General features: G+C 42.8%; 2 protein-coding genes across 2 annotated transcripts in view; one reads left to right on the top strand and one right to left on the bottom strand.

The window, feature by feature from the left end:
• Positions 1 to 5753, top strand: part of LOC126933840 (protein FAM136A-like) — an 879973-nt gene extending 874220 nt beyond the window's left edge. Inside the window, exon 2 of the mRNA XM_050754026.1 lies at positions 4452 to 5753. Coding sequence (XP_050609983.1) covers positions 4472 to 4888 — 417 coding nt within the window. The 5' untranslated portion in view covers positions 4452 to 4471 and the 3' untranslated portion in view covers positions 4889 to 5753. The remainder of the gene's footprint in view (positions 1 to 4451) is intronic.
• The window catches only part of ALK (ALK receptor tyrosine kinase), a 752296-nt gene that overhangs the window by 703737 nt on the left and 24682 nt on the right, over positions 1 to 23877 (bottom strand).

Below are 23877 nucleotides of genomic sequence, written 5' to 3'. Positions count from 1 at the left end.
TTCAACTAAGGGTCCTCACTGTAATATGCATATCTGAGCTCTTGCCTCTACTCCAACAGAACATAGGTCCGTCTTCAACTGTGTAGTCTCAGGGACAACCAGCTCATGCTAGATGCACCTGCAAATTGTATGGAACAGAGAAAGGTAGAAATCTCTTACTGGAGAAGGAGGAATGCAGGTTTCTTTGCCCTCATTTGCAATCCCTCCATTTCCAAAGAGCTGAGCCTTGCAAAGTTCCAGGGCCACCATGTGAATGCTGAAGGAAGCAGCAGGCTGCTCCCGACCCATCCAGTGTCGAGCTGTTTTACTGGTATTGTTCTGCTAACTTGCTAAATAGCTATAATTAAAACCAGGCTATTATCATTAATTATGATCTTCCCTCTTCTGATTGGCAAGTTGGTGCTTTTATCAAATTTCAAAGAGGAGCATTTCTGTGTCTTCCAGGAAGCAAGAAAGATAGATGGGGCTGAATTGTTCTGACTTTGGAGCAAAGGGTATGGTGGTATTGTCAGGCATGGCAAACTTTGTGCTTGTGGGGTGGGCCCTCCTGCCAGCTTGTCCAGACACAACAGGCTGCTGGCTGTCTCCCCGCCTCCTGCGTAGGCTGTTCAACTCTTTACAAAGTAATGAGATAGAACTGGGAGAGGAAAGGAAATTTCACAGGCAAGAATGGGGCAAAAGTTCTACCCAACTGTTTTAAGGCTCAGCTGAAATGCCACTTCCTCCATGAAACTTTTCCCAATTCCCCACCCTCTTCATCTTTTCCAAGTCAAAATGATACTTTTCACCTTTTCCAAGTCAAAATGAATTATTCTCTCATTCTTATTTTCATTGCATGTACTCCCCCACTTTCCCTCATTTTAAACTTCAAATTTTCTGTAGTTTCTACTCCCAGCAGATTGCAGGGAGAAACGACTAGAGCTTCCTCAGTTCAGTAGGCCAAAGGAGCCTGCAGAATGGGATGTGACTGTTTTGGCTCTGCCCTTCTCATCTGACCCTCAGCCCTACAGCAGCTCAGTGAAGACCCACACACACATCACAGTCCCCCCACCCAATTCCTCCATCTGCAAACAGGGACTCCCCGTTTGAGGCTGCCTCAATAAACTTAATCATTTCTAAGCTGGCCATGAAACAGAAAAGGTTGTGAAGGGCTGTAGGTATGAGAGAGAGCGTCTATGTCCCCTCAAAACAAACCTCAAGGGATTTGAAGCAGAACAACTTCTAGAACTCGACTGTCAGACAGGAAAGTGTTAAAATCAAGAGAATAAAGCCAGACAAGAAGAAACTAAGCCACAAATTGCAAACATGTCATTTTTCTAAAAAATGGAAACAATAAAAAGTATGAAGCAAAACATAATGTCTCAACATAAACTATTACAGTGGGTTAAATCGAAACGTAATTTGTTTATAAAAACTAGATAATACCAGGCCGGGTGCAGTGGCTCATGCCTGTAATCCCAGCACTTTGGGAGGCTGAGGCAGATGGATCACAAGGTCAAGAGATCAAAACCAGCCTGGCCAATATGGTGAAACCCCATCTCTACTGAAAATACAAAAATTAGCTGGGTGTGGTGGCGCGCACCTGTAGTCCCAGCTACTCAGGAGGCTGAGGCAGAAGAATTGCTTGAACATGGGAGGCAGAGGCTGCAGTGAGCTGAGATCACACCACTGCACTCCAGCCTGGCAACAGACAGGCAACGACAACAACAACAAACTAGATAATACCAAGGACGCATCACTTCGCCTAGCTTGAGAAGTCAAAAGAACTGTTATATTTACCTAATGCTAAAGTTGCCAGATAAAATCCAGGACACCCAGTTAAATTTTGACTTTCAGATAAACAACAATACAACTTTTAGTGATGTGTATCCCAAATATTGTAACATCAGAGGTGATTATCTGAAGTTCAAACTTAACTGATCATCATGTATTTTATTTGCTAAAGCTGATTTTTATTTGCTAAACTCTACCTATTACTCAAATATTTTTCCTTGGTCATAAATGGAAGCGCAAGTAAGCTTAATGTTTATATTGATAGATAATTTTTTCATGAAGGAAGGAAGGGAGCAGGGGGTAAGAGAGAGAGATGACAGAGAGAGAGGGAGAAAGGAAGGAGGAAGGAAGAAGGGAAGGGAAGGGAAGGGCAGGCAAGGGAAGGGCAGGGCAGGGCAAAGAAGGAAGCACAGCATTAAAGAATCCCTTACTTCCCTGTTAGACAGGGCAAAACAATGGTTATCCAGCAACCAAGCCTGTGCTAACTCCAGCTACTGAGGTCTGCCAGCCATTCCCCAACCTGGTCTTTTCCTTATTCTAGGTCTTTCCTTTAAGTATCCTACTGTCTTAATGCTGTTAAGCTCATTTACTTTCAGTGAACTCCTTCAAGGCCCATGTTTAGACCATCTTCACCAGAAAACCTTCCCAGACTCTCCATCCTCTGGCCTCTGCCCTCTGATATTCATTGGTGCATGATGATGAATTTCTGAGGATGGGTGCTATGACTGGTCTACCACTGTATCTCCCCAATAGTGTCTAGCATCACACCAGGCTCACAGGGGCCCTCAGTAAAGAATGCTGAATTGAAACGTGTTCTTTTCCCAAGAGATGAATACAGAGAAGCCAACTAACTCAGATTCAATGGGGTAAAAACTAGGCTCAGACCTACTCACTCCTTGAAAAGTAAGATGGAATTTTCTCATATGCCATTTAAATATGGATAACCTTTGAACAACATGAGTTTGGACCTCACGGGTTCACTTATATGTGAATTTTTTTTCAATAAATACATTGGAAAATTTTTTGGAGATTTGTGACAGTTTGAGAAAACTCATAGATATACTACATAGCCTGGAAATATCAAAAAAATAAGAAAAAGTTATGTATGTTATGAATCATAAAATATACGTAGATACTAGTCTATTTTATCATTTACTACCATAAAATATACACAAATCTATAAGTTAAAATGTATTAAAACTTATTGTGCACACACAGACTGTGTATGGCATCATTCATAATTGAGAGAAATGTGAACAAATGTAAAGATGCAGCATTAAATCATAACTATGAAATTAATTTTAGTTCATACTGTACTACTGTAATAGTTTCATGACCACCTGTTACTATTGCAAGAGGTCAAGTGTTGTATCTGTTTAAAATCTTCTCTACATGAGTAGTTTTCTCTCCAGTAAATTTCATATCACAGTAAAATGTGATCTCTCATGGTTCTCACATATTATTCATCATATTTAGTGCAATACTGTAAACCTTTAATAACACCATGGGGCCCGTACAGAGTGACACTAGTGATGCTGGAAGTGCTCCCAAGAAGCAGAGAAAAGTTATGATGTTACAAGAAAAAGAGGAATTGCTTGGTATGTGCCAAAGATTGAGGTCTGCAGCTGCAGCTGCCAGCCATTTTAAGATAAATGAATCAGGCATAGGGACAATTGTAAAAAAAAAAAAAAGAAAAAGAAAAAGAAAAAAAATGTGAAGCCATTGCTGTGGCTATACCTGCAGGCATAAAAACCTTGCACTTTGGGGGAAATACCTTTTTATGTCAGATTGAAAATAAAGCTTTTATATGAATGCAGGATTGTTATAAGAAAGTCATACCTATAGACTCTAATGTGATTTGAGAAAAAGCCAAGTCATTATGTAACGACTTAGAGCAAAAGAAAGGTGAAGGATCTAAAACTGGAGAAGGTAATGTCAGCAAAGGATGGCTTGATAATTTTAAGAAAAAGTTCAGATTATAAAAATGTCGAGATAACAGGGAAGCAGCTTCTGCTGACCGAGACAACAGAAGAGTTTCTAGATGCCATGAAGAAAATTATCTAGGAGAAAGGATATCTGCCTGAATAGATTTTTAATGCAGATTAAAGTGCCCTATTCAGAAAAGAAATGGCCACAAAGGACATTTATGAGTAAGGAAGAGAAGTGAGCACCGTGATTCAAAGGAGGAAGGGATAGGCTAACTCTACCATTTTGTGCAAATGCAGATAGGTTTATGATCAGGACTTATCAATACAGCTGCTAACCCCTAAATCTCGAAGAGAAAAGAGACAGGTTTGGAGTTGTACAACAAGAAGGCCTGGATGCTGCGACCCTTTTTCTGGATTGGTGCCCTTAATGCTTTGTCCCTGAAATCAGGAAGTACCTTGCTAGTAAGGGACTGCCCTTTAAAGTTCTTTTGATATTGGATAATGCCCCTTGTTACCCAGAAACCTGTAAGTTCAACAATGAAGGTACTGAAGTATTCTACTTGCCTCCAAACACAATGTCTATAGTTCAGCCTCTAGATCAGCAGGTTCCAAGGACCTTTAAGGCTCATTACACATGATACTCTACGGAAAGGACTGTCAATGCTATAGAAGAGAACTCCAACAGACAGAACATCATGAAAGTCTGAAAGGATTACAACATTGAAGATGCCACTGTTATTATAGAAAAAGTTGGGCAGCGCAGGGTAGCCATGGCGGAGCTGCAGCAGCTGCGGGTGCAGGAGGCGGTGGACTCCATGGTGAAGAGTCTGGAAAGAGAGAACATCCGGAAGATGCAGGGTCTCATGTTCCGATGCAGCGCCAGCTGTTGTGAGGACAGCCAGGCCTCCATGAAGCAGGTGCACCAGTGCATCGAGCGCTGCCATGTGCCTCTGGCTCAAGCTCAGGCTTTGGTCACCAGTGAGTTGGAGAAGTTCCAGGACCGCCTGGCCCGGTGCACCATGCATTGCAACGACAAAGCCAAAGATTCAGTAGATGCTGGGAGTAAGGAGCTTCAGGTGAAGCAGCAGCTGGACAGTTGTGTGACCAAGTGTGTGGATGACCACATGCACCTCATCCCAACTATGACCAAGAAGATGAAGGAGGCTCTCTTATCCATTGGGAAATAAAAGTCTTTGCCAGTGGCCATCGGGGCTGAGGGCAAGAATATATTTTTTATAAGGAATTGGGAATTTTAGTCTTTTAAGCAAGGTTTACAAATGAAGAAATGAAGGATGGCCACAAGTGTAAGGCATATGTCACTTGCCTCTGGACACTGGTTATTTTATGTTTCAGTCCTAAAAAAAAATGAAATGGAAAAAAGTGGTGCTAAATCGGGTCAGAGAGATTACAGGAGAGTTTTAGAGCTTATTATTTCCTGTGGCCAGCGCTTGTCCTGGCAATAAGGCTCTCCCCTGTAACAAGCCAGAGCCTTCCAAGGTACCAGACTCTTCTTACTGCACAGGTAGTAACAGGCTGGCAGGTTAGAGTTGGTGGAGTCTGAGAAGAAATATTTTCTCTTTGTTGCCAACATCCTGTTTACCAGAAGTGTCACCATACCATTTTCCATAAGCTGTGAAACAAAATCAATGAGGTCACTAACTTAGAAGGGAAAGAAAGTTTTCTGGGTCTTTGTTTTGTAGGTTTTGGGTAATTTATACAGGGACATACAAGTTGATCTTAAGATGTGGAATTGGGAGGGAGACTAGTTTGGATAAGAACTTTGAAAGGTTCCTTGTGGATCCCCATTTCTGGTCATCAAGATGTGGATGTATGTTTCTTAAAGTTATTACATGCTGCATCTTTCAGCCTGGAGACCATGCAGAAACATGAGAGGTGATGACACACTAATTATGGGAAGCAGAATTACTGGCTGATGGCCCCTGAGGCTGTGTATAGCAAAATGACAGGACAATCCTGCAGTAACACTTTTCCCTTGAAGAGAAGGGGGTTTTGATTGTGATATATACTAGTATCTAGGAATGAACAGTAAAAGAGGAGCAGTTGGCTACTTTATTATAACAGAGTAATGAAGTACTGGATTTGGAAAAACCTGGTTTTATTAGAACAGATGGAATGAAAGCCTAAACCTAACATTGCCTACTTAGCCCCCTGAATTAACAGAGCCCAATTGAGACAAACCCCTGACAATAGGAATTCAAGGGAGAAAAAGTAAGCAACTTGGGCTAGGATGAGCTGACTCCCTTAGAGCAAAGGAGAGGCAGCCCCCATTACCAAATACCATTTTTGTCTGGGGCTTGTGCAGCTGGCAGTGTTCCTGCCCTGGCGTGGCAACTTACTGTCTTGATAGCAACTTCGTTGTATTTTCACCAACTTATTACTTGAAATTATAGCCGGTCCATTTGCTGTTTCTAGGCTGTGACATATTTTCTTAGTGGTTTGGTTTTAAAAATAAATAAGGTTTAATTTTCTCCCCAAAAAAAAAAAAAAAAAAAGAAAAGAAAAAGTTGTGAAAGTCATCAAGCCCAAAACAATCAATTCCTGCTCGAGAAAACCATGCCCAGGTTTTATATATGATTTTGTGGGTTTTCTGACAATCAAGGAAATCAGGAAAGAGATTATGGAAATGGCAAAAAAGGGTGGAGAATGAATGTTTTCAAGATATGGGTCTTGGAGAAGTTCAAAAGCTAATAGAAACCACACCAAAGGAATCAACAGAAGATGACTTGATGGAGATGAGTGCCTCCAAACCAGTGCCAGATGATGACAAGGAAGACACAGAAGAAGCAGTGACAGAAAACAAATTGAAAGCAGACAATCCAGAAAAAGGGTTCTAATTACTCAAAACTGCTTTTTACTTCTTTTGCAACATGTATCCTTCTATGATATGGGCACTGAAACTACAGCACATGGTGGAAGAAAGAATTGATATTGTATAGAAATATTTTTAGAGAAATGAGAAAGCAAAAAAGTCAGACAGAAATTACTAGGTATTTTCATAAAGTTACACCACATATGCCTTCCTATTATCTAGGAGAAAGGATATCTGCCTGAATAGATTTTTAATGCAGATTAAAGTGCCCTATTCAGAAAAGAAATGGCCACAAAGGACATTTATGAGTAAGGAAGAGAAGTGAGCACCATGATTCAACGGAGGAAGGGATAGGCTAACTCTACCATTTTGTGCAAATGCAAATAGGTTTATGATCAGGACTTATCAATACAGCTGCTAACCCCTAAACCTCGAAGAGAAAAGAGACAGGTTTGGAGTTGTACAACAGGAAGGCCTGCCTTCTCTTCCACCTCCTCTGCTCCTACCACCTGAGATAGCAAGACCAACCCATCCTTTTCCTCCTCCTCCTCAGCCTACTGAACTTAAAGATAACAAAGACCTTTGTAATTATCCACTTCCACTTAATAAATAGTAAATGTATTTTCTCTTCTTTATAATTGTCTTAATAACATTTCCTTTCCTCTGGCTTATTTTATCGTAAGAACTCAGTATACAATACACATAATATGCAAAGTATGTGTTAATTGACTGTTTATGTTATCGGTAACAGTATGCTATTAGTGGTTAATAATAATAGTTATGTTTTTGAGAAGTCAAATGTTCTACTTGGATTTTTGACTGTGTAAAGGGTCAACTGTGCAGGGGTTGTTCAAAAGTCAAGTGTACATTTGAGCCAGTTAACTAAGAACAATCCATCATGCACGTGTAGTACCCTGGCCCCACACCTCTCTATTTGCCTGTAACTTGGTCTTTGTTAGCCCTTTCATAAGAGACTAAATAGAAAAAGAGATGTAACTCAAAACTCAGGCCTGTCATGTCCATTTACTCCCATAAAGGAAGAGAAAGAAGGAAAATTGCCCTTAGCTAACAAACAGTACCTTGTCAGGACTGTGGTCAAGTGCATCTCAGCCTCCTGCCATCAAAACCCGGGTGAAAGAGACACTCAAGACAGACAGACCTACAATTAACTTCTAGCAGTTCACTTTGCCCAAGTTATATCACCCCTTTTGGCCTGAGTTCCATCATTTACAACATGGGAATAATTATACCTAGCTCAAAAGGTTTTTATGAAGATTAGCTGATATAACACAGTGTAGCACTTAGCTCAACTCACGGCAAATTAGATATTTATTAAATGCCAATTTTCAAATTCCTATCAGAAGGTTTCCCATGGTTTACACAGTAAAGAAAGGAAGAGAAAGACTGAATGAGGAACATTCTCACTTGAAATCAGAAATATTTTAATCCACCCAAGCATTCTGTCTACTCTGTGGAATTTTCTCAATGCCTCCCTGAATGATTGATTATTGCTGTTTTGTCCAGTGCTTTCACATTTTACTGGGCCTACAGTTCACCAGGTAGCTTGCTGCCTAACAAACTACCCCCAAAATTTAGTGGTTTAAAGCAACAACCATTGTTATTATATCTCATAAATGCCATAGTTCCAAAATTCAGGCATGGTTTTAACTAGGTGATTCTTCTGTTCCATGTGGCATGAGCTGGAGTCACTTGGTGGTATTCAGCTGGCAGATGGCTGGTCTTGAAGGCACAAGATGGCTTCATTCATATGCCTGACAATCTAGCAAGAATGTTAGGAAGTCTGGGCTTAGCTGGGGCTGTTGGTCACAGTGCCTTCATGGGTATCTCAGAGCACTTGGAGGTCTTAAATGGCGGCTGGCTTCCCCCAAAGTGAGCATCTGAAGAGAATCAGAAGAAAGCTGCACGACTTTTTCTGTCCTATGCTCAGAAGTCATCCTGGGTCACTTCTGCCACACACTATTTGTCAAACAGTCACAAGCCTGCCCATATTCAAGGGGCAGGGACATAGAGCCCATCACCTCTCAATGAGAGGAGAATCGAAGACTTTGGGCCTATATTTTTAAACTGTCATCCTGGGAATCTTGTCAAAGCACAAATTCTGGTTCAGTAGGCCTTGGGGTTGGGCCCTAGATTCTACATTTTTAACAGATTCCCAAGTGATGCCAATATGGACATTTTAAAAGTCACACTGTGAGTAGGAAAGGCTTGACAAGCCCATTATGTTGCATCTTCCATTGCACCAAAATCCTGTCTGTTACTGTTCCTGTTGTCTCATTCCTGGGTAGCTTCATTTAATTTAAAACTCAGACAGCCAATCTTTTCTTGTGCTTACTGGAAGGACTGCTATGTTAAAAGACCTTTACTTCAAAAGAAAGAAACATCCCTATGTTTAGATTTCACAAGAGGCTACCAGGAAAACCTTTGGCAAATGAGAATGTCAGGTCAGGTAATCATAAAGCCTTCTGGGTACCTTGTCTCTGCCATCCACTTTGAGGAGAGAGTGAGTCCAAAAAGCTGGTTGTGAGAGGAGGACTCACTGGTAGTTTATCACCTCTTTGAGGCTCGTGCGAGACCTGTGACTCAGCTAGTTGCTAACTAGTAAATATTGATGTCTTGGTTTCTGGCAATATAAGTCAATTATCCAATTACCATGGCTGTTCCTAGCTGTGGAGGATTGGGCCTGTAGACATTGAGCACATGGTCCAATAAATTGGGTTTTTTCTTTGTTTGTTTTTGTTTTTGTTTTTTTAAAGGAACTTATGTATTAAGCTAATGATCAATGATCACAATTTTATTTACTAATATTTAGTTGCTTACTTAAGGAATGATACAATTCAAAGCAGGATTAGAAGAAATATAAACCTAAAGATAAAATATGGTGATGTCTGGATTAATTATCAGCTGTTATAAATTATCATTCCCATAGGACCTGTTTTCTTTAAAGGGACTTTTCCCTTTTTCCCATCAAAACAAGTGCAGATTTTGCCCTGTGTAGAATTTCCACTGGGGCAAGCTGTTCCAGCTACCAAACCAGCTTCCAAACTCAGAGGCACACGGCACCAGTGGCCTTGAAATGCATTAAAAAAGTTACATGCCAATTTCTAAGATGTTTCCTTACAATCAGAAAAATGTTATGTTACTGTAACATCCAATACACCATTTCCTTCTGACTCCTGGGGAGCTCGCTGTTGGTGTGAAAGTGGGATTTTCAAGCTGTTTATTTGAAATAGAACATTTTGTTAAGTGAAGTCCTAAGGGAAATCCCAATATATAAAACCAATGAGAGTGAGTAGCTGTGACTGAATCAACCATGGGAGTATCTCTGTCTCCAAACACAGTTTGAAAACCACTGAGTAGAAGTTAATTTGAACCGAAAAGTGACTTTGAATATAAATCTAGTCTGGCTAGATTCATATTAAGCTTTCTTCTTAAAAAGTTCTCTTTTTACTTAGTTGCATTTTAAAGCACATTTAAATAGAACTAAATGTTTCCAGAGATATACAATGGTTTCTCTGTAGAGGAAAGAAAGGAAAAAAAAAGGAATATATATATATATACACACACACACACATTCACACACATATATGTATATACACACATATACACACATATGTATCACATATGTGTATGTATGTGTGTATATATACATATATGTGTGTGGATGTGTGTATATATAAAATATATGTGTATATATACACGTGTGTATATATGTGTATATATACATATGTGTATATATACACATATACCATACACATATATATCATATACTCTATATATAATCATATATAAGCTAATAATCAATGTTAACACAATTTTATTTACTAATGTTTACTTGTTTATTTAAGGAACGATACCATTCAAAGCAGGATTACAGGAAATATAAACCTCTAGATAAAATATGGCAATGTCTAGATTATCAGGTGTTATAAATTATCATTCCCATAGGATCTATTTTCCTTAAAATGACTTTTTCCTTTAAAGAATAGAGAGAGAGAGAGAGAGAGAGAGAGAGAGAGAGTAGGGGGAGAGGCTGTGGACAGAAAGTGACAGCAGAGAGAAAGCAGGGGAAAACAGCCCTTTCCTGGGTCTGGCCATGCACAGACCCCCAGTACTGCTGTGGAACATCAATATCTATATCTATATATCTATATCTATATCTATATCTATATCTACATCTAGAGAGAGAAAGAGAGAAGCCAGGAGGGCAGCCAGTCAGGTGACGTGCCTAAAGGCCCTGTGATGGACACAGACTCCGGTACTGCCAGTCCTGGATGACTGGGTAGCCATTTCACCTGTTTATGACCCAAGTTATTGAAGGATAAGAACCACAACCAGCTGTCACTGGACCATCTTGCGAAAGCAAGCTGAAAAAACAAGACAGCAGGATGCTTTACAAAGACATTATAGAGAAATGCTTCAAAACATGTGTACATCCAGAGGTTTCCAGTCCCCTAAGCAAGGATTTCCAGGCCATTTCCAATCTCAGCTGAACATAGAGCATCTACAAGTAGGAGAGAGACAAGTTCTGCCTGGTCTTTAACCAGGCATTTATCTTGACAATTGACTCCACGCCCTCTGCCCCTTAGCGCTTTGGTTTTGCTGTTTTATGTCAGTGTGCCTTTTCCCACATCAAACAGACCATGTGGCACTAGAATGAAGGGGGCTATGTCTTATATTTGGTAACCCCTTTTAGTACCATACCTAACCTAAGTATTAGTACTGTTCCAGAAGGAAACAGTGGAAGTTTCCAGAGTCAAACAAGCCTGGGCCTGAATCCACCAATGCCTTTGGTAGAAATCTAGATTTCTAGGCACTGAGTTTTCCAAAAGTGAGTCTGAAATTCTCTGTTGTACTCTCTACTACAAAAAGGTTATAGGCGTGATATTCTTTGCCCTGTGTCCTAGAACCCTCAAAACAAACATTTTAGGGGACAGGACTGCCTTTTCAGGCAGAACCTCTGTTGAGGGAAAATGCCAGTTAGGTTTGTTCCCATTTCCTTCTAAAGAGAACCAACAACAACGCCATCTATTTGAATGATATTAAATAGTTTACAAAGAATTTTTACCTATATTCTCTCTCCAGGGTCCCTCTGAATCTCTAAGAGGGTGGCAGGGTAGCTGCCATCAGCCCTGCTTCACATATATGACTCATCTTAAACCAGTGACTTAATCAGCTGTGTCCCTCTATCTAAGAACCAAGGTCTCCTGGTAGCTAACTGTTCCCTTGCCTCAATCCTGTGTTATTGGAGACTTGCCTCAGGCCACACAGGCCAGAAGACCTCTCAAGTCTTAGAAGGAAGCCCCCAACTCGTAGCTCAGCACACATCTTATCAAAACATAATAAAAGAGGAACTGAATAGAATGGAAATTGCAGTGAAGAAGACCTAAGTTTGAATCTCACACCTGCTGTTCCTGGCTGTATGACTGGGTAAGTTAATTTCTCTGGAACTCGGTGTTCTCTATCTATAAAAATGGGGATACTAATATTTTCTTCAAGGGGGTTTTGTGAGGATTGAAAGAGACAACATAAATGAAAGCACATAGCTTGGGAGGAAACATAATGGAGGCTCTGTAAGTATTTATCAATACTCACAATACTGTAACATCACAGTATTAGAAAGCCCTTCCTTTGGGGGTAAAGGCTCATCTCCTTCAAGAGTGTAAACAATGGTTAGACATGCACACTTTAAGGATGCCTTGCAGCAGATTTTTTAAAAGAGGTGAGAGTAGGAGAAACTCCAGGGTACAGGAGACCTAGAGAGGATGCTGGGTGACAACCTCTACTTACAGCAATGTGGATAACACCATGCATCTTAAATGAGCACAGTGTTAGCATAACACTTACTGCATTAGCATGTTTCAGATCAAGTACTTCACATGCCTTCTCTACACTTGTAAAATCATCATGGTCATAGACCACAGGAACTGCAAATGGCCTTAGAGATCACTCTATCCCATCTCATTTAAAAATGACAAATCCGAGGCCTATAAAAAAGAACATTTTTATAGTTCTGGGGAGAACCATAAGAACTATAAGAAAACGCTGAATTCTGATGCTGCCTGGGAAACAAGTGTTAACATTTACATCCAACTGCTTAGAGAGAGACTCACTCACCATCAGTTCACACTTGCCTGGGACCACATGCTACCCAAGCCTAGGCGCTGCAGGGGCTGATTAGGAAGGTCAGTGCCATGTCACAGGTGGAAGCTTAGATGCAGCAGGACTGCAAGGAAGGGCACAGTCATCCTGACATCCAGCTTCTCTCTACACAATGCTAGCATCAAGAGAAAGACTCAGCAAAAGCTCATTCTCTGACCATACGTCTATTGCTTTAGTAAACATTGGCTTGATTGAGTTCAACCAATCTCTCCCTAACCCAGTCAACTGGCTTTTTATGCACAACCATGGTCCTAACCATGCCCCTTGAAGCAGACCCTATTACTGTCTTGCAAATATTCAGTCTTTCCTACTACCTGCACCCCCACCATGGAAGGATGTGCTTTCCTGTCCACTGATGTTGGCCTTGGCTTCAAGATTTCATTTGCTGATTGGAATGTGTGCAGAAGGGGCAATGTGGCAGTTTCAAGAGGTTCTCAGAGCTCTCTTGCTCTAGTTTCCTCCGATCTGAAAATACTCAGCTCTCATAGGAGAAGCCCTTTCATCTTGAATCATGGGATGAGAAGATGCATGGAGCAGATGTGAATCTACTGACAGTCTGAAGCAGGGCAGCAGCCATCCCACTACACCAACAAGCAACATCAATAATAAAGTTGCTGGAAAGTATAAAGAATTTGAGGTTATTCATGCAGCATAACCAAGTGAAAACTATCCACCATACTCTTCATCTGTTGGACTGTGATTTCTGAGTGAAGGGTAGTTCCACTGTCCCCTCTAATAATTGCTTCTAATCACTTATCTGCACTAAACCCTGTGCTAAGCACTTTATAATCAAACAGCCCGTTGGACCCTCACAATGAGCAATTATTAAGATATTACTGTCCCTGTTCTGTAGAGAAAATCTGAAGGCTGAGAGCTGAAGGGATTGGTCAGTCACATGATTGGTAAGTGGCAGACCTAAGACTTGACACCATGACCACCCACACTGGAGCCCAGACTCTCCCCACACTCCAGACTGACTCTATGCACATTGATGCAATGAGAATGCATCCTCTTCCCTGCTCCCACACACATACTTCCCAACGGTATATAATATTTCTTCCTTTTAAGTAAGTTTGTGGTGGGGGGGAGAATGACTTGTGGATCCTCAGAATGATCTAAGCACCAACTAGCCCATTTTTTTTAAACGTGCTGAATTTTGAGCCTTTCCAAGGTTGACTCGGTCAATTCCATCGCGCCTAGAGCCTGGCCGACCCAGTTTTATAAAGTCCTCCAGCCCATTCCCCATTAGGGCACAGTGCTGCCTTGCACTGGCCATAATGTTTCCCCCCTTGATTTATGGGACCATCAATCCTGGGCCACTCCTGATGTGCTGTTGTTGCCCCTGCTGCCTGACAGCTTTACGGATTCTTCTCAGGCCATAATTCTTGAATATTTCCACCCCTCCCCTTCCCTGGCCCTGGGATTTCAGCCACTTTCCATTCAGAAAAAGATTGCTCCATTTATTCTCAGCTTCGTGGTCCTTTTTACATTTATCTACTGCTCAGCCACCTTCCTGATCAGGTATTTAAAGATAAGCCCATCTGCTTCCGATGAGTGACCCTGCTCCTTTTTCTCATTGCTCTGACTTTCTGCTGTGCAGACTCAGTATCAATTTATATGTTCACCAGCTCCCAATTCATTCCATTATTCTTTTCTTCTTATCAAATAAGATAATGGATGTGGAAGGGCCAGAGAAACTATAAAGAGGTATATAAATATTAGCTCTTTGTGTTATTGTTATTGTTATAACTAACAACCTCCCGAGTTTGATTCTAAGTGTCAAAATGTTAACTTTCACTGTGGGGAAGGTTCCAGGATTCTTTCTCAGCTCAGCAACCAAACACCAAGGTTTAGGTCCTGTTCAGGTCTGAATTCCCTGGTATACAATCCTGCCTCTAATAAGCAGACTGCAGCGCACGCTTCCAGATGACTCGGTTACATAGATTACTGTTTCCATAATATCTGCAATAACAGAAATTAGCTCGTTTAAATGAATGGGACTTACTGAATTTTAAGAACAGTGGCTCAAGAAGTTGCTTCCATGGGGAAAAGCATGGAGCTGACAGAGCTGAGTTCAAATCCCAGCTCTGACATTTACCAGCAGCATGACCTTGAGCAAGGCAAACTCTGAACCTCCATTTCCTCATTTGCAGTCTCTTATGGACTGATACAAGGACAAAATTCAGTAGTTCTACAAAAACCCTTAGCAGAGTGCTTGGCACATGACAGTCACCCAATACAAGCGGGTAACTGGTGATACGAATGAAGAAATGGAAAACTAGAAGTCACCGCAAATAATTTAAGTGCTCATAAACTTTCAAGTTGAAAAGGGTGTCAAGGACCCAAACCCTTTTCTTATGATAGAAAACGATCAAGAAACCCAGAGAGAACTTAGCTGTCCTCATCTGCAAACTCTGGGGGCAGGGGCCATGTCCATTTCCTTCACAGTGCCTGGCTCATGGTAGCCCCCAATGAATATTTGTTGCTGTTGTAGATGGTGGTGTTAAACCCAGGGGAGGCAGCATAACATTGGGGCTAAGAGCAGGTGTCTGGGGGTCCAGGAGCCCTGAGCTCCTGCTCCACAACTGAACAGTGAGATCCTTGGGCAAGGGACAACCTCTCTAAGCCTCTATGAAATGGGAAAATCAATACTATCCCCCACGTGGCATTGCTGGGAGGGCTACATGAGAAATGGAGGTTAAGCCTGATTTTTGCAGGGGAGAAAACATTCAACAAAGTGTTAACTCTCACAACTACCAATAACCTGGGGAGCCGGGGCAGGGAAAAAACTATCAATAACTTATCTAAGATAACTTAGTTAATTAGTGGGGACCAGCAGGACCCCAAGCAGAATGACTTCAAGTCCAGGATATTTTCTTCTAGTGCAGAAAAATGAAATTTTAAAAGTCAGGGTGATAACATGCTATTAACGTTTCATTCTTACTTCTAAAGCACCTTTTTGAAGGCAATAGTCTGTGATTCTGGACTCCCTTTCAATTCTCAACTATTTTGCTTTTCCAGGAGGATGAGGGGAACATACCAGTATCTGTGAGAATGATGATGCTTAAAACAGACACACACACACACACACACACACACACACACAAACTCCTCTTAAATGCACTTGGTGGTCAATATCTCCCATAGAGAGATGTAGCATTTGTTTAACAATCAATGGGAACCATAAAAAGCCCCACATTTCCATCAGTGGTAAAACCTCCATATGTCAAGTCATGTGCCCAGACTCCTTTCTGAAGACTTAATATCAAGGTGTCATCATTATCCATAATGTGTTTTTGAATCAGGTCTTAAAACTTAATGTGGCTTTTATGCCTGGAGATAAGGCAGGATTTGGATTTGGCAAGTTACACACAAGGGCCGCTGGTTGATCCTAATTCTCTAGAATGATGTAAAACCTTAATTAGCTCTGAAAGTTGTTACTTGGGATGACCTCCTCCCCGGCACTCTGCACTGTGGAGGGGTGAGAACTTGGGAAGGCAGACCACACTATACTGCACTGGGATTCCATTAGAAAGTCTTTTTTCATTCTGAAAGACATTGAAAGTGAACAAAGGTTAAAACACAGAGCTTTTCTTTAAAGGAGAAAGGGCGATGAGCTGAAAGTTTGAGACTGAAAGGCTTGGCAGAGAGACAAGAATTGAGGCTGGAAGCAGGAAGCTGCAGCTCCAGGGATCCCTGGTCTGTGGCTGTGAGCCTGGCTATACCACGGTCCAGCCCCAGAATGCTTTACCAATACCAATGCCTTCAGAAACCAGAGAAAGGAAACAACACAGAAAGGAATTCATAGTCTTTTAAATGAGTGTTGCATGATTGGCCATAGTTTATTATTTTATTCCTTCTAGATGATATGTGCCTTTTAGTAGTCCTTCCACTGGCTTAATTCGGGAGATCCCTAACCATCTCAATTCAACCATTCATTGTGAGCCTCCATCTGCTTAATTACCATCTTATTGGCCAGTTTATCTGTTCTCCTAGGTCATTTCTTTTGGCCGATGTGTTTTTGAAGGGAGGACCACAGGAGTACATCCTGGCTGTCCAGCATTCTCAGTGGCTTGGGGTGAAGAAAGAGGGTTGGCTACAGGTTACGGGTCTCTCTTTTTCCCTGGTCTTCCCTACATTCCCCACATACTGTGTTTGATGCCAGAACATTCTGACACAGCTCTCTCCATCCTGAAGTAAGGGAAACTTACTGAATGTGTCCCTAGGATCCATGAACTGTTCCCTGCAATGGGAGAGTAGGTATGGTAGTGTGGGTGCAGGGAGACAAACTGCCACAGAAGCTGCAGGACAAAAAGAGCTCCTACAAGACAGGGGTCACAAGCTCTTGGGGAGCACAAAGCTCTTGCGTGGAAGCAAGGAGCCGGGCTGCAGAGGAAATGTGTCTTAGAGGAGTTGACATTTGAGTGGAAACTTAAGGTATGCAGAACATTTCCCAGGATGAAGAATAGAAAGCATACCCCCCACCCCCAAGAGGGAATGTCTCGACAAAAGCACAGAGCTGGGAGGGCAGATTTTGTGCTGCTGTGGGCTGTCACGTTCATTCGTCTGTTGAAGCCCTAATCCCCAATGTGACTACATTCGGAGATCCAGTCTTTAAAGAGGTAATTAAGGTTAAATGAGGTCAATAAGGGTGGGGCTCTAATCTAACAGGATTCGCATCCTTATAAGAAGAGGAAGAGACAAAGAGAAAAGGCTCTGTGAGGACATGGAGAGGAGAAGGCCACCTGCAAACCAAGGAGAGAGGTCGCAGGAGAAACCCACCCTGTAGCACCTTGATCTTGGACTTCTAGCCTCAAGAAATTTCTGTGAGAAAATAAATTTCTGCTGCAAACTTCCCATTCTGTAGGATTTTCTGATGGCAGCTCTCGCAAGCTAAGTGTGGAGCACCTCCACATGATCCCACTGGACAATAAAAGTTCTTTTAAGAAAATAAAATCTCCATCATGCACCTCCACACCATCCCATTGGACAATACAAGTTCATTGTAAGCAGATGCTCAGCTTGGGTTTTCGTTACCTCACAGAGGCAGGTTTCTGTATTCTGTAAATACATGGAAATATTGGGAAGAATACACACCAAACTACAAACACTGGTTATCTCTAGTGAAGGAGGAAGAGCCTAGGTGGATGTTTTGAGCAAAGGGGAGCTTAGATACAGATAGATGTAGTTGTAAATAGAGATCTACAATCCACCTTTAAAAAGTTAGGAGAGGCCGGGCGTGGTAGCTCATGCCTGTAATCCTAACACTTTGGGAGGCTGAGGTGGGTGGATCATTTGAGGTCAAGAGTTCAAGACCAGCCTGGCCAACACAGTGAAACCCCATCTCTACTAAAAATACAAAAAATTAGCTGGGTGTGGTGGCAGGTGCCTGTAATCCCAGCTACTCAAGAGGCTGAGGCAGGAGAATCCACTTGAACTTGGGAGGCAGAGCTTGCAGTGAGCTGAGATCACACCACTGCACTCCAGCCTGACTGACAGAGCGAGACTCCATCTCAAAAATAAATAAATAAATAAATAAAAAGAAAGAAAAAGTTAGGAGAGTACATTCACATGTCGCTTTCATAAATAATACTTCAGTTGAAAAATAATTGTAAAGAGGAAGGGAAGGGTGCATTTGTTCTGTTACCAGGGACATCAGAGTGGGAGATGGTGGGGTGGGGGCCCCAGGGAGGATTGTCTCTGGTGACTTTTCAGCAGGATTTCCCTGACAGCTCCTCCCTCCACCAGTCAGCAGTATGGCACTGTGAGACAGGGTGCTAAAGCCTCAAGACCTCCTCTCTCATTCAGTTACCCTGGGACTTGGTGATTAAATCTCTCCTCCTCCTACCTAGGGCTTTTTATAATTGTGCAGCTCAATCCTATTCCCTTCAGCCTTCCCTTTCTCTCAAGGAAGAGCCTTTACCCTTCTCAGGCTTTTCTCAAATGTCCATGCCCCTCCTGTACCCTGCCCTTATCCCTGGGTGCGGTGAGAGTCCTTCTCGTGGCCCATGCTATCTTTCCTTGGTAGCAGCAGCCAAACAGACTCCCCCAACTTCTAGCCCAGTGTGCAGGCTTGTGCTATAGAGAGAGGTGGAAAGGGGAAAGAGAAGATGAAAGAAAAGCAGGCAGATCTAAAGGCAAAATTATGAGCCTAAAGTAAGACAGAAGTGAAAATGAGATTGGAGGATGGAAGGAGTAAAGGCAAGACTAGAAGAAGAGAAAAGGGAAAGGGAAGAATAAAAGAAGGAGGGAGGGAGAAGAGAAAGGACAGCAGATGACACAGTTCCATGGCCTCAGGGCCTCTCTTTCCTGCCACCTTCCCCAGCCCCAGGCAGCCTAGAGCTGTCCTTAGCAGGCCTGTTTGATTTTTTCAGTGAACCCATCCTGAATTCTTCCAAGTTTTAGGTTTGAAAACATAGTGAAAGGCCATATTCCCAACCAAAAATAGAAGAAGAAAGGGTTTGTTTGAAACTGATCAAATGCGATTAAGGGAGAGTACCCAACTCACATCCCTTTGATCAACCTTTATCTGGAGAGAAGTGATTGGTGATTAAGAATTAGATGAGGTGACTAATTATATCAGGAATCTGCCTTCGAAGAAATCTCTTTCAGCACCAGAGAAAAAGCTGATAAAAAACAATCATGGTTGTAATGGTGCCTTTTAAGGAGAATAATTAACCTGTAATAACAATTTTGGCCTCAACTTAAGCCCTGTAAAATAATCCTTTTTCATTAACTTCAAGTTCAATTAACATCAATAATGAGTGCTCATTTAGAAGTAACCACCACATCAAGCTCCCTGATGGCTAAGCTCGGGCAGCTCAGCTCCCACTGAAAGACCACAGGCCTTGCCACAGGACTGAATGTCCGCAACATGGTAACTTTGGGTGGACCCATTACAGAACAAGGAAGAATTTGATGTTCAGAAACAGAGAAGTTTCAGATGGCACCGAAGTTTACAGTGAGGAAGAGGAGGAGGAACAGAAGAAAAGGGTGGGGAGGAGAGAAGGAGCCACCACCACCACCTCTGTTGGTCTACTTAATCTCAATGTTTGATATCCATCTATAACTCCAAAAATTACAGATGGTGTAACTACCCGGCAGGCACTTCCTCTTTCCTTCTTGCTCACAGAGCCTCTGCTCTTTTCAGATTTGGGGCTTCTAGGTACTTCAGGGGCACTGCCCTTGGGCCTGGGAGATGATTGCTGAATAGTTCAAATCAATGCTTTTCAACGTGTAACCCCAAGACCAGCAGGTTTTGCTAGAACCGCAAATTCTCAGGCCCTGCCCCAGACCTACTAAATGAGAAACTCTGGGGATGGGGCCCAGCAATGCCCGTGTTAACAAACCCTCCTGGTGATTCTGATGTGCACTCGAGCTTGAGACTATGAATTGTGCTCTTTTCTCTAGTGAATGACTTTGGCATTGTGTGAGGCAGCCCCAGCAAGTGGGACACAGGAGGAAATCCAGTGGGGGCCTTCGGGAAATGTTTTTGTTCTCCAGAGACCCGTGCCCCTTTTTTGCCCTGCAAGCAGCTGTGTGTGAAGGTGCTGAGGGCTTCCGCACCCACCCATCACCCTGTGGGCAGCCACTCACCCTGAGGAGGGCAGAGTAGAAAGACAGAGAGCCTGGGCTCTTGAGCTGGTCATGTTGCAGTAACCTACCCTGGAGTCATATGTGCTCTCAAGCTCTCACATGAAATACCACACCCCTAGGGCCAGGCGCGGTGGCTCAAGCCTGTAATCCCAGCACTTTGGGAGGCTGAGGCGGGCGGATCACAAGGTCAGGAGATCGAGACCATCCTGGCTAACACAGTGAAACCCCGTCTCAACTAAAAATACAAAAAAATCAGCTGGGTATGGTGGCACGCACCTGTAGTCCCAGACACTCGGGAGGCTGAGGCAGGAGAATTGCTTGAACCCGGGAGGCAGAGGTTGTGGTGAGCCGAGATCACACCACTGCACTACAGCCTGGGTGACAGAGTGAGACTCTGTCAAAGGAAGGAAGGAAGAAAGGAAGGAAGGAAGGAAAGAAGGAAGGAAGGAAGGAAGGAAGGAAGGAAGGAAGGAAGGAAGGAAGGAAGGAAGGAAGGAAGGAAGGAAGGAAGGAAGGAAGGAAGGATGGGAGGGAGGGAGGGAGGGAGGGAGGGAGGGAGGGAGGGAGGGAGGGAGGGACGACCACAGCCCTGATTGTGTAGCTACTCTGAGCGGGTCTCTGTTACTTGCAGCCGAATGTATTCTAACCGAAAGATTCAGGATGTACTTACCATGTGCCAAGCACTGCAGTGGCTGCTTCGTGGGCATCATCATCATGGGCATCACAGCTGGTCTCACCTCTTCACTGACCTAAAATCCTCACTATTAGCCACTCTTCTCTGAAAGGCTGACCTGACCTGAGAGCATTTTAAGGGGCTCTGGCCCACTCCAATTTCCCTGTCTTGTCCAGATGAATGGGCTTTAGAAAGCACGCACAGATCTATCCTGAGAGTAGGCCGGTTCATGCATTCTTTCATTTATCATAAATCGATCTCAGGGGAAGAGAAAAGAGAGTAGAGAATCTGCATGGGGTGCCCCCTGAACAGTGCCAATGGAGATGGGCCATCTAACAGGGAGCCCTGGACACTCAACAGTTTTAGACCAGTCAGTGGACCATATCGTGGACCAGGACAGGTGGCCAAGGCCGCATATCAAGCTATCACCTTGTATACCAGGGAACTCCTTGGCTTCTAAGCAGGGTTGCTGCCTCCTCTTCTGGCTTCCTCACTCCTTTCTCCTTAGCCCCTATTTCCTAAATAGGCAAAACGTAAGCACACTCATTTATATTTAAAGAAATTTCAATTTAGTCACTTCAAAATAATTTTTTCTGGCACCCACTGTGATGCCTTGCACAGAGTGGGTACTTCACTCTATGACTATCTGCAGTCAAAATGACAATCAGAAGCTGTAACCAGCAAACATGGGCCATCTACACGCCCTTGACTGGGCTTCACAGAAAGGCGATGAAAAGTGCACAGGACACTGTGAGAGATGAAGGACTTGACACTCTACTGCTTCATCACTCTCCTCATTCTTTAACCCCTCAACCCCAAAGAGAGACATGTAAGAAGAAAGAAGCACATCCCACTATGAGAGGAAGAGAACAAGAGAAAAGAAATCAAGAAGGAGTGAGGGACAAGGAAAGTGAGTGATAGAAGAGTAGACAGATATGAGAACCACTCGGTTTTCATCCTACTCCACAGGCTTCCGGAAAATTATAGCTGAATGTCTTTTTAAAGAAAGAAAGCTTTCCCTCACAGCAGGGGTGAGAAGAAAGCACAGATTTGGAATGAGGAGGGGATCTTCAGGCTTAGAAACCTAAGATCAAATCCCAGTTCAGCCACTTATGAGTCACTTGACCTGGGCAAGTCACCTAACCCCACAGAGCCTTATTTGTGAAACAGAGATAAAACTATCTATCTCTTGCAGCTGTGAAGATTAGATGGGAATGTCTGTAAAGTGCCTGGCATATAATAGATGTTCAATAAACTTCAGTGCCACATTTTTCTTTTCTCCAACCCCCCTCCTCATCATTGCCTTATCTGAGGTCATGTCTGATATTCTCTCTGGCAGGTAATTCTCGAGCATGTCTCAGCAAACTGCTTGCAAATTTTTCCCTTTGAAGAGGAGGACAAAGAGGATTAAACTAAAGAAAATTCAACTTCTGAGTGTTGCACCCGCTGTTTATGCTAACTCAGTTCAAACTACAAAGGCAAGCTTGGTGCCAGGAAAGGAGTACCAGCTTCAAGCCCATCCACCAGGTCTGAAAACCCTACTTTATCTGATTGCATTATTGGCCAAGCAGCTCATCTCTCGTTGAGAATCAGCGCTTTACTTAAGAAAAGCTGCAAATCAAACAACAGGGCTGTCCAGGGAACTTAGAATTTAGCTCCTTAAACATTTCCTCCTATAAATATAAATGGTTGCTTTCCTCTAGAGAAAGCCTCTCTCCCTGTGATCTATGAAGGATTGGAGAGGGGGCCTGGAAGATCGCCGTATCTTCTGGTGAACATTCTCGATCACCTTAATCCCTTCACTGACAATCTTCTGATCTGACAGAAATAGTTTATTGTGTTCCTCAGTTTGCAAAGAATTAGGGGTAGGGGGTGTGGATCAAAGGGAAGAACAGAACACAAAATTCATCAGGGGAGCAGAGGGGAGGGGGGAAGAGAGAATTACTTTGAATACAGTTGCATAATCCATAATTCAGGAAGCTTTTCATTTCTCTTATCTTCCAAAAAAACATGAAATTAAGTTCTAAGCAAAGCGCATAATTTATGAGAAGTCTCTGTGCTGATGACACCCAAATCCCCATGCCCAGCCCTGACTTCTTACATGAGTTCTAGTGCCACGTTTCCAGCTAGCAGGACACAGCTGCTTGGAGCTGGGCTATCATCTCAGCTCCCCAGGTGCAAATGGAACTCAACTCTTCCTCCCCAAAGTTTTTTCTTCCCAAATTCTTTTCTATCAAATGACCCATTTTTATTGTAATCTTGTTGGCAGAAAGTGCTAGAAAACTTGAATTTCTCTTTTTCAGCCTCTTGTGCTAAGGCCTGTGAAGTTCTTCTGAAGCCATCCTTTTCTCCATCATCCTGCTGAATCTGCATATTTCCAAACCTTCCCTCTCCTCCACCCCAGATTCCTGACCTCAGTTCCTACATACTAATCCAGATCACACACCATTACCAGTTTCATCTTCCTAAAATGCTATTTATATCAGGCCTTTGATGGCTGCCTGTTTCCTGCTGTGAGAAATCAAACACCCTCTGCTTGCTCTCCAAGGTCCTGACCCCATCCTGCCCATCCTACTGTACTTACCAACATAAAATCTCTTCTCCAAACTGAGAGGGCCCAGCAGAGCATGAGGCTCATTTTAGGCACTCCATGAAGACAAACTGGACTGACCTTGTGCTCCAAACTCTGTGATTCCCACCTGGAATGCTATTCCTCTTTCATCCTGACTATTCCAAACCCTACTCCTCCTCCAAAACCCATCAAGCTTCAGCTCTGTCAGGAAGCCTGTACTCACCACTCCTACTCACTCTTCTTTGCCCCAAGACAGTTAGCTCTTAAGCTCACACCATCTTGTATTATTTTAAAGCATGTACTATAATGCTTACGGTGCTTTTGA

This window comes from Macaca thibetana, chromosome 13 (genome assembly GCF_024542745.1).
Source record: "Macaca thibetana thibetana isolate TM-01 chromosome 13, ASM2454274v1, whole genome shotgun sequence".
Lineage (NCBI taxonomy): Eukaryota > Metazoa > Chordata > Mammalia > Primates > Cercopithecidae > Macaca > Macaca thibetana.
Note: the sequence above shows the minus strand (reverse complement) of the source record. Positions and strands in the feature narration are given on the sequence as shown.